General features: G+C 39.2%; 1 protein-coding gene across 2 annotated transcripts in view; it reads left to right on the forward strand.

Annotated features, from left to right (window-relative positions):
* Positions 1–473: 473 nt before the first annotated feature.
* The window catches only part of TRPC6 (transient receptor potential cation channel subfamily C member 6), a 119153-nt gene continuing 105726 nt past the window's right edge, over positions 474–13900 (forward strand). The window contains exon 1 of one of the 2 annotated variants that reach the window (XM_069469026.1): positions 474–1154. In XM_069469026.1, the coding sequence (XP_069325127.1) occupies positions 985–1154 (170 nt within the window). In that variant the 5' untranslated portion in view covers positions 474–984. The remainder of the gene's footprint in view (positions 1155–13900) is intronic. The other variant, XM_069469027.1, reaches the window with a different exon arrangement.

Genomic DNA, 13900 nt, shown 5'->3' on the forward strand with positions numbered 1-13900 from the left:
AATGTAGGAAACATCTGGCAGAGAAATACTCTAGCATTTGCAGTGATGGAAGAAAAATTTTTCTCCGAAGTAAGCAGGTTGTTGGCTTCTTTATCGGCATCATCGGAAAATACGTGCCTATTTTTGTTGGTTTGCTCAGGAACTGGGAACATCTGGTGTTGGGAACATAGCACGTTGTTCATTTTAAAGTAGAGTCGTAATAACTTCGGGAGTTGGGAGTAAGAGAGAAAATGCCCTAGGAACATGAGGGCAGTCTGGAGAAAGGAGAGGCTCGCTTGTGCCTCTTTTGAAAAACAGATTTCCTTGGTTCCTCAATAGTATTACTTAAGCGGAAGCTTCCTAGAATGTCCTCAGTTTGTGTTGTTTCTAAATAAGCAGACTCTGAATGTAGAAGGGCAAAAAAAAAAAAAAAGAAAAGAAAAAAAAAAAAAGAGAAAAAAAAGTGCGTGTCTGGCTCCGCCTAGTTTAGGTTCATCCCGGCCCTGAAAGTTGTGGCACAGGACAGGCTCTGGCTGCTCCTAGAACGTCGTTCCGATCCCTTTAAAGGTGGGGATTATGACTGAGTGTGCGGGGGAAGAGGGCGGGAGAGGAGGGCTGGAGAGTCTCGGTTGACATAGTAACTCTTCAGCCCGGTCTCTTGCTCTCCGCCCTTAAGCTTCGCTGCAACTCGCGGCCCCGCCTGTCCTCTCTGGCCGGCAGCCCCGGCCGCATCCTCGCGGGGTCCCCTCAGCCTGATGCGCTCAGGTCAAGGTCCCCTTTGCTCCCCGCCAAGTGGTCACTACTCTCCGAGTCGGCGCGGGAGCCACTCGCGGAGCCGGGACCGCCAGGCGTCTACTCCCCGTCTCTCCCCCTGGTCCCCTGGGCATCGGTCTGCCTAGGACCACTTCGGCGGCCGACGCGGCCCCTCCGCATCGGGTCCCGCTAGGACTGCGGACGCGCCTCCAGCAGCAGCGGCGGGGCCCAGGCCAGTCGGACGTTCCCGCCATGAACCAGAGCCCGGCGTTCGGGCCCCGGCGGGGCGGCTCTCCCCGGGCTGCAGCCAGAGCCGGAGCGCGGCGCAACGAGAGCCAGGACTATCTGCTCATGGACTCGGAGCTGGGAGACGACGGCTGCCCGCAGCCCCAGCTACCTCCCTACGGCTACTACCCCAGCTTGTGAGTGCGGGCAGCGCGGGCGGGGCGGGCGCGGGCTGCGCCGCGGGAGGCTGTGCGCTCGCGGGACCTGTCCGGACCCGCGGGTGAGCCTGCGAGGGCCGGCGCTGCTAGGTCTGCGCGAGCCAGGGCTGGGACCCGAGGGAGCGGAGGGGCGGGCGCGCGCGGGGCTAGGTTTGCTCCTGGTTGAGCACGCACGGATGTGTTTGCCCGCGAGAGTGAGACGGGGGAGTAACATCCCCAGAACAGGTGATCAGATGGCTGGTCAATTTCTTCAGCCCACGGCACCCTGCGCCCCCAATAGACTCCCCAGTCACGGCACAACAGGCGTGATCCGAACAGGGGGCTGATTCAAATGTGCGCCCTCGTGACGCTTTATCCTACGTGGAAGAATGACTCGAAGTCTAGGGGTCCTTGGAGCCGCCTTGGTGCGTGCGGGAAACTTGGGAGCCCGCGTGCGGGGCGGTCTCCACGCTCTGCCTGCCTGAGCGCTTCAGGTCCTCGGGGCCCGGGGCCGCCGAACAGGGGAAAGTTTGGAGGTGTGCAAGGGAGTGGATGGACCTGCCCCCCCACCCCCCACATCCTCTTCCCTGTACTCAGGCCCTGGGGCCAAGACAGGAAAATGGAACCGATAGACTTTTCCACCGGACGTGGGGGAGACCAGCCTTTTAGGGGTGCGTGCAGGGAGACTAGCGAACTGTAGAAGTGAGGGCGCCGGGGTCGGGGGTCGAAGTGGCCTCTAAGTCGGAGCCTTGACTTGGGAGAAGGTGCGGTATTTTGAAGGGAGTTGAGGAGAGGTAGTGAGTCAGCAGAGAGTGGAATCGAGTTTCCCCTCCCTCACACCCCTGCGACCACACGTGCCGCTGGCGCATAGTATTTCTAATCCTGTGCCCCTTTACTTGATTGGGTAGCCAAGTTTCCTGACCTGTCACATCCATCCGCAAGCGGTTTCTCAAGCTTCTCAGTTTTATAAGCAGCTCTGGGTGGAGGGAGGGCTCTGCCCCACGGGCACCTGGCAGACTCGCCTGAGGGATGGGTGCGCCTTTGGGCCGATAGTCAGGGCTGCCCGGAGTCAGGCCTGCTGTGGTTCCCTTTCTCAGGAAGAGGTGAACCCCAGGAAAATGGTACACTAATTTTTCTCAAAGATAAAAGAAAAAAATTAGAACTGGTTCCATTCATTTATGTGCCATGCAAGTTGAAAGCATTTATAACTTAACTTTTCTTTTACTTTTTAAAAAATGAAGGTACAATTCACATACCATAAAATTCACCCACTTAAGTTGTACAAGGCAGTGTTATTTAATATATCCATAAAGTTGTGCAAACATCACCGATATCTGAGGACATTTTCATCATCAACCAAAGAAATCTTGGTATTAAATTGGAAAATAGTTCTATGTCTCATAGTACTATTTGAACTTTAATGTGCATATGAATCACCTGGAGATCTTGTTAAAATGCAGATTTTTGACTTAGCAGGTCTTAAGTGCAGCCCAAGAGTCTACTTTTCTGACAGTATCTCAAATGATGTCGAGGTCCCTAGTCCATGAACCACACTGAAAAGCAACGTGATATATGTCAGGAAAAAATAAGAATAGAAAGAAAAATAAATCAATCCTGTATATTTCGAATGCAGCTATTTTAAAATTTGCTTTGAAGGTATACATTTAAAACATAGATGGACTTTTCTGTTGGCTTAGACTTGAGATCTATGAAGTCTGAGGGTTATAGCTTTGGCAACATTACCTGCTGGCTAAATTAAGTGACTTAAAAAGCTATACTGCTTTTTAAAAATTAGACTGTTCCATGACCAAAATCTTTTCCATTTTATTCTACAAGCTCTGTACTATTTTGTAAGCTGTATACCTGTTACTGTGTCTGTGGGAAAATAATTTGATTTAAAAACTTGTGGTGATATATTAGTAGTGACAGAAACTAAGTAAAGTAATAATTCCAAGTTGTTCTGAAAACTTTTCCCAGTGCTTTCTCCAAATGTGTCTTTACTGCCCAATTGATTTATCTAATTCTTTACATTATCTACTATTTAGAGAATAACAGGAATCATAGAGCACTCTTAATGAATAGAACTGAGCAGCAGCAAGATGAACAGAAAGATGTGTGTTCATAATGTGCACCCTCTGTGTTATGTCAGTGGTACCATAATAAATTTAAGAGTGAGCCATGCTCCAGAATTACAGTTTGGTCTTATCTGAATCTGTTAGTTCCAAAGAGTTCTACAGTTACTTTTTCATCTTTTCATCGATTGTTTTCTCTGACAAGATGTTTATGTTTTTCCAGTAACTGAAAGTAACTGAAAAATTTTAACCAATAATCCACAGTACTTCACACCTACGTTATATGAGAAAGAGCTAAAGAAAATTACTTCCTTCTGGTAGAGAGTACAAATAAGCTCTTCCATATGCTTTGGACTTGTGATTTATACAATTTCATATATGTTTTCAGAGTGGGAGATATATTATTTGTGAAAGTAGCAATCACTAGTTCACTTTAGATATGGATATTGCCATTTTCTCAAGTCACTGAGATTTTCCTTTATAAGATCCCAAATCATTATATTTAACAAGTTGTCATTTCTGTGGGATATATTCTATGACTCTGTTTCATAGTTCATTTATGTAGAAAGATTTTAACGTGTATTTATGGGGCTTTTACTTAAAAATCGTAGTAAATTATCTTGCTTAAGAACAATTACATATTATTAGGCCTTAATAGTATAAGTAGTAACATTTTGAAATGGTGTTTAGAAGAAAATATTTCAAGTTTTCTCATTTTACAATCAATTAATATAATCTAATTTTACAATCAATTAATATACTCTATTATGATTAATTTTTAACAGTGATTAGCAAGAAAGGTGTATCTCCTGACAAGATCTCAGGAAGCATATCAAAGTTCCTTTATTAAGCCTCTAAATCATCACTTCTGAACATGGGTAAGAATCCCAGACTTAAAAAAAAAAATTTTAAGGGATTCTAAAGTCTCAAGATTTGAAACACAGTCCAACTAAACTTTTTTCTAGGATTAATTGATTAATTATGAATAATAAAACCATAAACTATAAACTAAAGGACTGGCAATACAGCAGACTGAGAAAATCTGAAAAACTGTGGTTACAAACACCTAGCAATACTGGATAAAATATTTAAAATGATTTTAAAACATTACCCAATTTTGCAAAAAATAAAAGGGATTACCATGTACCAAGAACAAAGAAGTTAAAAGTCAGGGTATAGATTGTGAAGTGATACTGTGCCTGTCTTGGGGAGTTATGGATCTTGTGACCAAAAAGCTTGGAATCTACTGTCCATATGAGACAGAAAGAAGGTAAGACCGTGGTTCCAGGTGAGGCAGGGAGCTGGAACTGAGACAGCCCTGCGCCCGGCATAAAACCAGGACCCTTATGTTAATGAAAAGTTAGGCTAGAAAAATATGCAGCGCCCTCCCCACCCCCCTGCCCCCTGTGCCCTGGCACAGAGTGAGTACAAGAAATTTTATTAGTAAGAAGAAAAGAAACCTTCCCCTGAGAATTTCATTATTGGGGCCTGCATGCCATGTGAATTTTTGTTTTTGTTTTTTATACTATTTAGCTGACCAAGAAATCCTCAAGTTGAAAAATACTCCTGCGGCTCCTATAAGAGTAAAACACAAAGCTATTATGAAAGAATAGCACCAACAATCTAGACTGCCTAGGACTTTTTTGAAAAAGCAAGTTTTGCTAAAAACATGCCCATTATAATGAATGATAACACACACAAAGAACCAACTAAGAAATGAGAGCCCACAGACAATATAATCTGTGAGTGAGAGTCACCATAAGCCATGGCTGTGTTGGATCCTTCAGAACTTGATATAATATAACAATAAGAAAGAGAATATAAAATACAAGTGTATAAAGTGTTTATAATATAAAAAGATATCAAACCCTAAGAAAAGAACAAGACATTTAATACAACAGATGAACAGAACATTTATAAATGAAAATTATAATTCTTGAAATAGAAAAAAACCTCAACGGAAGGGTTAGAATGCAGATTAGACAGAGCATAATTGATGATAGTACTCAAAATGTATACAAAATGGGAAATATAAACATTATTAAGAGAAATGGTGCTAGAAAGTAAGAGTTCCAGAAGGGGGAGAGGCAACATTTGAATAGATAATAATGATTTTCCAGAAAGGATGAATTCTCATGTTCATGAAGTATAACAGTACTAGTGTGAAACAGAAAAACCCATTTAAACATGTCATTTAAATTACAGAACACCAAAGACAAGAGGAAATACTAAAAATTAATCAAGATACAGGGATTCAAAGGAGTGAGCTTTAAAGTTCAAAATATTTACAATGGAAATGCACTCAATGTATTTTGATATATTGGTTAAATAACGTATAGCTTGTAAGAACTATGATTTTCTTTTACATAAAAGGCATTGTTTATTCACTAGTTATTAATGTAATATTTTATACAGAGTCAGTGTTCCAGTAGTGGTAGGATCGCTTTAAATATGAATATGTACAAAAACCTTTTAAAGGGTGGCTTACTGAATCACAGTCCTAGGAGAAACCCAAAGAGATTCTTAATTCCATACCCTATTTCACATGATGAAAGCAAAAAATGACCTTTTTTCAATGGGTTATGTATCCTTTGCAATTTTTACTGACATCAGGAGGGTTTTGAATGACCTGAAACTCATTTATGAACCTTAGAACCCAGTCTTTGAAGTCCTGATTTAAGAGTGGTAATATAATGTTAGAGACCTCAGGTAAGTAAAATCCCCTAAACAGAGCCTTCTTTTCTCCAGGCAAAATAAACTCATTCTTGAACATATGTATAAATAAAGGAATGAAAAATTCAGACTGCAGGTTAGAAAATTTTTTCTGACATTAATTGATGATAGAGCAGACTAGTTAGTCTATTAAAGAAGTTAAAATTGAAGTTAGAGTATGGACTCAGGCCTATAAATAATATTAAATTATTATATACTTATTACCTCTCCTTCATTTTTGGTAAATATGTCTATTCAAATATCCGTTATACTTTTTATTTTTTTCCGAGACAGAGTCTCGCTCTTTCACCCATACTCCTGGGCTCAAGCGATCCTCTTGCCTCAGCCTCCCAAGTAGCTGGGACTACGGGCACGAGTGAGCCCCATGCGCCTGGCCAAATATCTGTTAAACTTTTTTACACTCATTTATTTTACACTTTCCTCTCACTAGACTGTAAGCCTATGGTGGTGGGGCTGTGCTTCATCCCCCTGCACTTAGCATACTGTCTAGCAAAGAGAAGATGACAATTAATTCATTCCTCAACAAAGACATGTTCCTCCTTCTCAGTATTTATCCTGATAAAGAATAAAGTGATGCCAGCTCTGGATCTTCTAAGTTAGGTAGAAGAGTGAATGTTCACATAGAGATACCCATATCTTATATTCCAGCTGACTCTCACTAAGACTTACCTTCTTCTGGAGACTCTGTTCACTAATCATTGCTGCCACCAGCATACCACTCTTCTTTTAGCTTTCTAGCCTGAGGCTCTCCCCTTAAAGTCCCCTGTGCACACATGAGATGAAGCTGTATCTGTAGTAGGGCCTGTTAAATGCTTAGGAATATCCAAAGAGAACTGACATACACAGAAAAACTCATGGCCTGTTAAATGCTAAGGGATAACAAAAGAGAATTAACACACAGAGGAAAAACTGATGGCGGGCTATAACTTCCCTTCCAGCTCATTTATGGGGTCTCCTAAGGACTGATCCTTGCCTAAGCCCAAGCTTCATTCAACTGGCAGCAAGCATTCTTCCCTTCCTTCCTTAGGCCATCCTCAATCTAGTCCTTAATAGTCCTAGCCCAGATTAAAGAAAGACCCCCTCTCCCCTTTTTTACCTCTGTGTAAGATCCACCTTTCAAACTTCATTTCTTTTAAAAAAAATCTTCTTCTTTCCTGGATGTTTGACATTTAGGGATGTCCACTCCTTTAAGCAAATACCCCACCACTTACCCACAGAGGTGTGACTTTATCCTTTGAACCCAAAGAGGCAGTTACATCAGAACATGACAGCCAGCAGCAGTATAAAGGATTTCCAAATGAAAGTCAAGGGCTCATTTCTTTACAAGACATATTTATCAAATGATAAATAAAATAAATTACATGAAGCATGCATGATACCATGATTTATTATATATATATATAGTAGCTTAGAATGCAGAGAAAATCCTAAAATCAATTATGTCCTTTGAAATGACATCTATAACCATAAAGCCAAGACTTTGACTTTGGTTAAAAGTTTGCAGTTTGGAAGCTGCTTCCTGGGGGAAAAACAAGTGTAAAAATCACCTTTGGCTATGGCTCTCCTTCCTCTTCTAGGAATCAACATTTCCCCTGGCCACTTGGATTAATGGTGGGTCTCTTAAATTGATCACTTTGAAGGTCTATGTTCTGCATGACAGAAACCACCTATTATGTTTCCAAACCTGCCCTGTCTTGAAGTAATCAACTCCACTGGCAAGAAATTATTATCCTGGAACAGATTTTTAGGGTGCCAACATTGTAGGTTATGGAGTGATTGCCAGATGTTCTTAAATGCTCACATTTATTCTGTTTGTTTACCTCTAGGAAGACATTGCATTTTTTTCTCTAGACAGTTATGTTCCTTGACTTATAAGAAGTAACTTCATAAGGCAATTCATCTTTGCCTCCTAAAGAGAGTAAAAATCATAAAAGGAAAACATTTTCTTGAGTCCGTTCTTGTTTTCTCCCTTTTATAAAAAATGCTAAATATAATTGGATCCAGTTGGATAAAATTACCATTTGTGATTGCTCTTTGTTTAGGAATCTTCTGCTGGTTTTCAGTACATGGAGAAGTGCTCATCTATATGCCAAATTTCAATTAAACTTTGGCATCTAAAATTTGATATGCTGCTCAAGACTCTTGAAGCCATTGGAATTGATTAAATCACATTTCTTATAGAAATGTCTTTTTATAGCAGCACATAGAAATAAGTGTTACAGATACCCAAACAACATATATGATTGCGGCATAACTGCTCTCTACCTAATTCAGCTAACTCAGCTACAAGGAAGAGGAGGAATGATGTTAACTAGAATTATATACAGTTCAATATGAGTTGCTGTTTTTGTAGAGGACTAATCCAAAATATTTACATATATTTGGGACAACTAACAATTTTTGAATACCTACTCTGTAGCAGGTTCTTTTCTAGTTGTCATACAAATGTAATTTGCTCATCAGAGCAGCCACTTGGCTATTTTTAAAGTCCATTTTATAAACGATGATGCTGAAATTTAGAGATATTAAAAAATGTGCAGAAATTTAAACAGCCTATAAGCTATTTTTCAGTGGGCAAAATCCAATACATGTCAGTGCAGGCTGGAACATGTGGACAGAGGGCTGGCAGGCTCTTCAGAGTCCCTTACTCCCTCAGCACCCCAGATAATCATGCTCGCACCAGGCACAGCTGGATACAGGCGGGTCGTGCTCTTGGAAAGCACACTCATCTTTCCTTTTCCTCTCTCTTTTCATAAGTATTTGGAGAGGCACAGGTTGGCTGTGATTTACTGAACCAAGATTTCTTGTTCTGTGCTCATTATCTCCAAGTTATACTCTGGAAAAGTAGGAAGAAGACAGGAAGAAAAAGTTATGAATAGTGGTAGTAAGTGTGTGTAACCCCCACTTTCTATTGAAATCTTGACCATTTTGGAAGGTCAAGCTTTATATCCCACTTTTATCACTAACTTATTAATCTCTGAATTCATTATTCATCTCCAGTTGACCTTATATGATTATATCCAGTAATAATAAAAATAATGGCTAGATTTACTGGGGACTTCTATGTGCTAGGCTTTTCCCTAAGTGCTTTGTAAGTATTAACTCGTTTAATCCTCATAAGAAATCTATGAGGTATGCACTTTTATAATCCCCATTTACTGATGAGAGAAAATATACCACAGAAAAAAGAGGTTAAGTGACTTGCCAAATGTTACACAGCTAGTAGTTGGCAGAAATAGTAAGAAAGAAAGGAAGGAGCAAAAGATTCTCTTTTATCACTTACCTCAATAAACAGTGAAACTAGTTTTTGAAAAATTGCCAGATATTGTCACCAAAGGAAAACTATGAATGTACTGAAACTAAGTAGTCTGTAAATGATTACTTACTAATTAATTTTACTAAAGATCCGCAAACTGATCATGACTCTTTAAAGATGACAAAAGACAAAGCTTTCCTTGACTCTTCATTTCTGTCACGTGGATCAAATTGCTTTTATGCTGGAATGCAAGTTGGATTAGAGAAACTGACTCAAATGACAGTGTGAAACTAGAGATTTCATTGTAGGATTTGCATAATTTTTAGAAGCATTTTACACGGTGTTCATCTGAAGATATAAATTGCCAGAAATCTCTTACAGTGTGGATAGTCAAGTTAAGATTGATTGCCTATTCAAGGCACGTTTCATGTTTCAATTACAACCACTCCGGTTTGTTGCACAAAGAGCATTTTGTCCTGACATGTAGTAGGTCAACACAAACCCCTGACACAAAACTGGGAAGAGTTTTCTTTATGGGAAATACTAGCAAAGTTATCTTGAGAGTTATAATAAGAATAGGAAATGACATGATTTCTAAAGGTAGTTTAAAAATTTTTTTAGAGAGTTAAACTTTTTAAAAAATTAGTTCTATTATTTTATTTTTTTAAATAATTTTTTTATTTCAAAATATTATGGGAGTACAAATGTTTTTGGTTACATTTATCAATTTTGTTATGCTTGAGTCAGGGTTATAAGTGTGTCCATCAACCGGATAGTGTACATTATACCCGTTAGGTAGGTTTTCACCCATCCCCTCCTGCCCCCTCTCCTCTGCTCCATTTCCACTGAATTTTACTTCCCTCTGTGCACATGTGTACTCATTGGCTAGTTCCAATTTAATAGTGAGTACATGTGGTATTTGTTTTTACCATTCTTTAGATACTTCATTTAAGATAATGGTCTCCAGATCCATCCAAATTGTTGCAAAAGGACTTAATTCACCCTTCTTCATGGCAGAGTAGTATTCCATAATATACATATACCACATTTTGTTAATCCGCTCATGAATTGCTTGGCACTTGGCTTGATTCCGTATCTTTGCAATTGTGAATTATGCTGCAATATACATTTAAGTGCAGGTGTCTTTTTAATAAAGTGACCTCTTTTCCTTTGGTGCCGTGTACCCGAGAGCTCAGGATGGCTCTAGCTACTGCCTGGTTCTCACCGCACCTGTTGTCTGGTGCAATGACTCTGTACAGACTCCAGGCAGGTCCCCAATCTGTGGTAGCGGAGAAAGCCCTCTCACAACTCGGCCAGTGCACCTGCAACGTGAGCACGGTGCCTCACCGCTCTATCCTGCTAATCTTCCCAGCGCGTGCTTTGGTATTATCAAATGTATCATCCCGTCACCTTTTTTTCCCCACACTGAGAGTCCAGTGCTGCTTCTCTGTGGTTTCACAATGTTCCTTCCAAGAATAGCTGTCGGCAGTCACCTGCCTCCTATTTACTTTTCTTTCCTTGGGAGTGTAGGTTCACGGGTTCCTTCTAATCCGCCATTTTCCCCCTCCCCATGTCTCCTTCTGATGGTGGCTTCAGGGTGAACTTTCACGGTGGCTGCGGCCAGAACCTGTACCTACTCCCTCCAGTGGCCACTGGGGAAACTTTCCTCAGGTGGAGAGGAAACTTGCAACTTGCTAGGCACTGACTTCCCTCCCTGCCCTGCCTGGTAGTGTGTCCAGGGACCGGTGGTACAAACCCACTGCAGTGGTGCTTGCTCAGGCCGGGGCTCCGAGTTAAACTGTTATGGAAAAAACTCATTTTTGTTATTAAAATGTTAGCTTTCTTGAAACAGAATTTTGCATTGAGTAGATTGCAGGGTGGCAGAGGTAACTGTAAAAAGTGGATTCTGGGACAGTGTGAAAATCCCCACACTTACCCAGGGGAAGAGTTTCTGCAGGAATCATGCTCTTGGAGGGGCATTCAGGGACAGATACTGTATTCTTTCCTGAAGGACTCATTAATTTATTTCAACAAACATTGGTGTAAGTTCCTTTGATGTGCTGGGCACTGTATTTGGCAACTGTGAATGCCATATTCCATCATGTCAAAGCTTCTATCAATTGTAACGTGCTCTGATATTTTATGTATCTTCAAGAAATAAACAGAAAATTAAGTTCTATAAGTTAAACTATGTCTTAGATTTTTATTTTATACCTTTTTAAACAGCTCCTTATACTTAATTAGATATATATTTGATCCATATATAATTCTTATGCACATAATAAAAAAGAAAATATAATTTAAACAATGTTACTGTATTACTAAAGCTCCTTCATATTTAGGGATGGACTCTATTGAATCACTTTTTAACTCAGAATCTTCAATGCCCATGTTTTCCCACACAGTATTGTCCTCTGTGCCCCCAAAAAACATTTTCTTTAAAAAATCCAAAGAATTAATGATAGACCAAAGCTTTTGGTGCTAGGCAATTAAACTGACTTTGCAATTACATAGAGCTAGCCTATTTTGACTAACAGTTCCAGAACATTGTTAAACAAATCTGATTCACCACTGGTCCTTGTGTTCTCCTCACCCTCCCCAACACCCACATAGACATACATGCACGTATGTATTTCTTGTGCTTGAAAAGAGTGCTTCACTACTATTTTCAGGATGTTTTTCAAGAGAATGTCATCTGTTCTGAAGCTTTGGATGCCATTGCTCTTAATGTTTGGACATGCACTGGTGATGAAAATTATGTCATGGTAATGATTGACATTTGACTGACAGCAATTGCAAGAAGTCTTATAAGACATGTTCTATCTAGAGAAATTAAAATGAGAGAAATATGGATCTTAGAATTAATGAAATATGATATTCAGTATGCTAGAGTTAGGGTAAATGAAAAAGAAGAGGAGACATGAAAGATTACAAGGCAAATAGTATTCTTTTGACCTGTTCAGAATTTAAGTTTGGATTTTATTCTCTAGCTGCCTTTAAAACGCAGATAAGACTATGCAAGTTCTAGGCTTTATTTACATTAGCTTAGTGTATTTGATCCTCACAGCAAGCCTGTGTGGTAGGTAATATTATTTCCACTTGTAAATGCAGAAACAGAAGTTCAGAAAGGTAAAATAATTTGCCTAAGAATTAATGGCTCTTAAGTCTGTGAGTCAGTACTTGAGCTCATATTTGACTGTTTTGTTTGTTTGCTGTTTGTTTTCACTTTTACTGTTTTATACTTCTTCCCCTCCAGTAGAATCATAGCTCCATGAGGACAAGGGTCTAGTCTGCAAACAGTGAATAGCATTTGCTAGGGACTTAGTAAAACTTTGTTGGATGAATAAATCAATGCCTGCCTTATACAAAATAATTTCAGTGTATTGGGTTTATGTCTGTAATTCTTTCCTCTATGGAAGTCACATGCTATCACTAGATTTTGCCTTTAGGATATCATGTTTTCATCTTAGCCTTTTCAGAAACATTACAATGTTGGAATTTTATATTCTTGCAGCTTAGGTCATTTGATAAATTCTAAGAGCATCGTGATATATGCCTGACATCTAAAATGGTGCTTGTTAAATATTTTTAAATAATCCTACAGACAAGAAAATATGAATATAAACAATTTCTCTTTTTTATGTTGTGTTGATAGGACACCCATGGGGATTTATCTCTTTTTGTTTTTATTATGATTGCAGGAGGTAAGGTACTTGAATTTTTATTTAAGTTGAAAGGATTTGTGAAACTGAACTTCCTAAGACCAAAGCTCATTATCTCCAGAAAAATCTTAAATACTGAAATGGAACAATCCAACTTTAAATCAAGAAAGTGTGAAAAAATGGTTAAGCAAAATGGTTATACAATATTGATAATATATAATTTTGATTTGGACCAAGTTGTTCATGGGCAAAACTTACAAAGTTATTTTGTTGATTTTCATTTTAATTTGTCTTCTAGAAATTAGATCAATTATTTTCCAAATTGGATTATAGTGCCCCTTATACCCAAAGTGGGTTAGGAATGATCCCCATCCCCATTCTTACCTGCAAGAGTGTGAGATCCCTTCACTAGACACTTATGGTAAAAAATATTACTGGAGGAAGAGTGTTGCACTTTAAGTGATGTGAACACAGAAAAAATATTACCAAGCTCTTATCTAGACATGTACATCAGATGATAGGGATTAGAAAATATTTTAATCAATGCTTTTCCAATCCAGTTGTGTATCTGAATCACTTGAATAATTTTTTAAAAATAGATTCCTTAAGACTTATAAGAGTACAAATAAATCAGAATTTCTGGGGGTAGGGTCTGGCAATAATATATATTTTGAAAATTACCTAGATGATTCTAATATGTAGCCAGTTTTGAAAACCTATTATTCTAGCTATTTTAGATTCACTGTGAAAACCAGAGTTGAAAATAAACCTAGTTTCAATTAAGAAAAGTATTACCGTGTATTTATTAAAGAACAAAAATGTGAGATTAAAGAACTATGCTTTCTACCGAGGACCCAGTGATCAGATATTATCAGATAAATTGGAAAATAGTGTATTTTAATTCATCAAATTCTAGTCAAATGTCTACTATCTACAAGGTGCTAGTTTTGATATATTTTAGGAGCATAAATGATAGGTCTATGTGTTACACTTGATAAGATGTCAGGAAAGAAGTGTCAGAGT

This window comes from Eulemur rufifrons, chromosome 6 (assembly GCF_041146395.1).
Source record: "Eulemur rufifrons isolate Redbay chromosome 6, OSU_ERuf_1, whole genome shotgun sequence".
Lineage (NCBI taxonomy): Eukaryota > Metazoa > Chordata > Mammalia > Primates > Lemuridae > Eulemur > Eulemur rufifrons.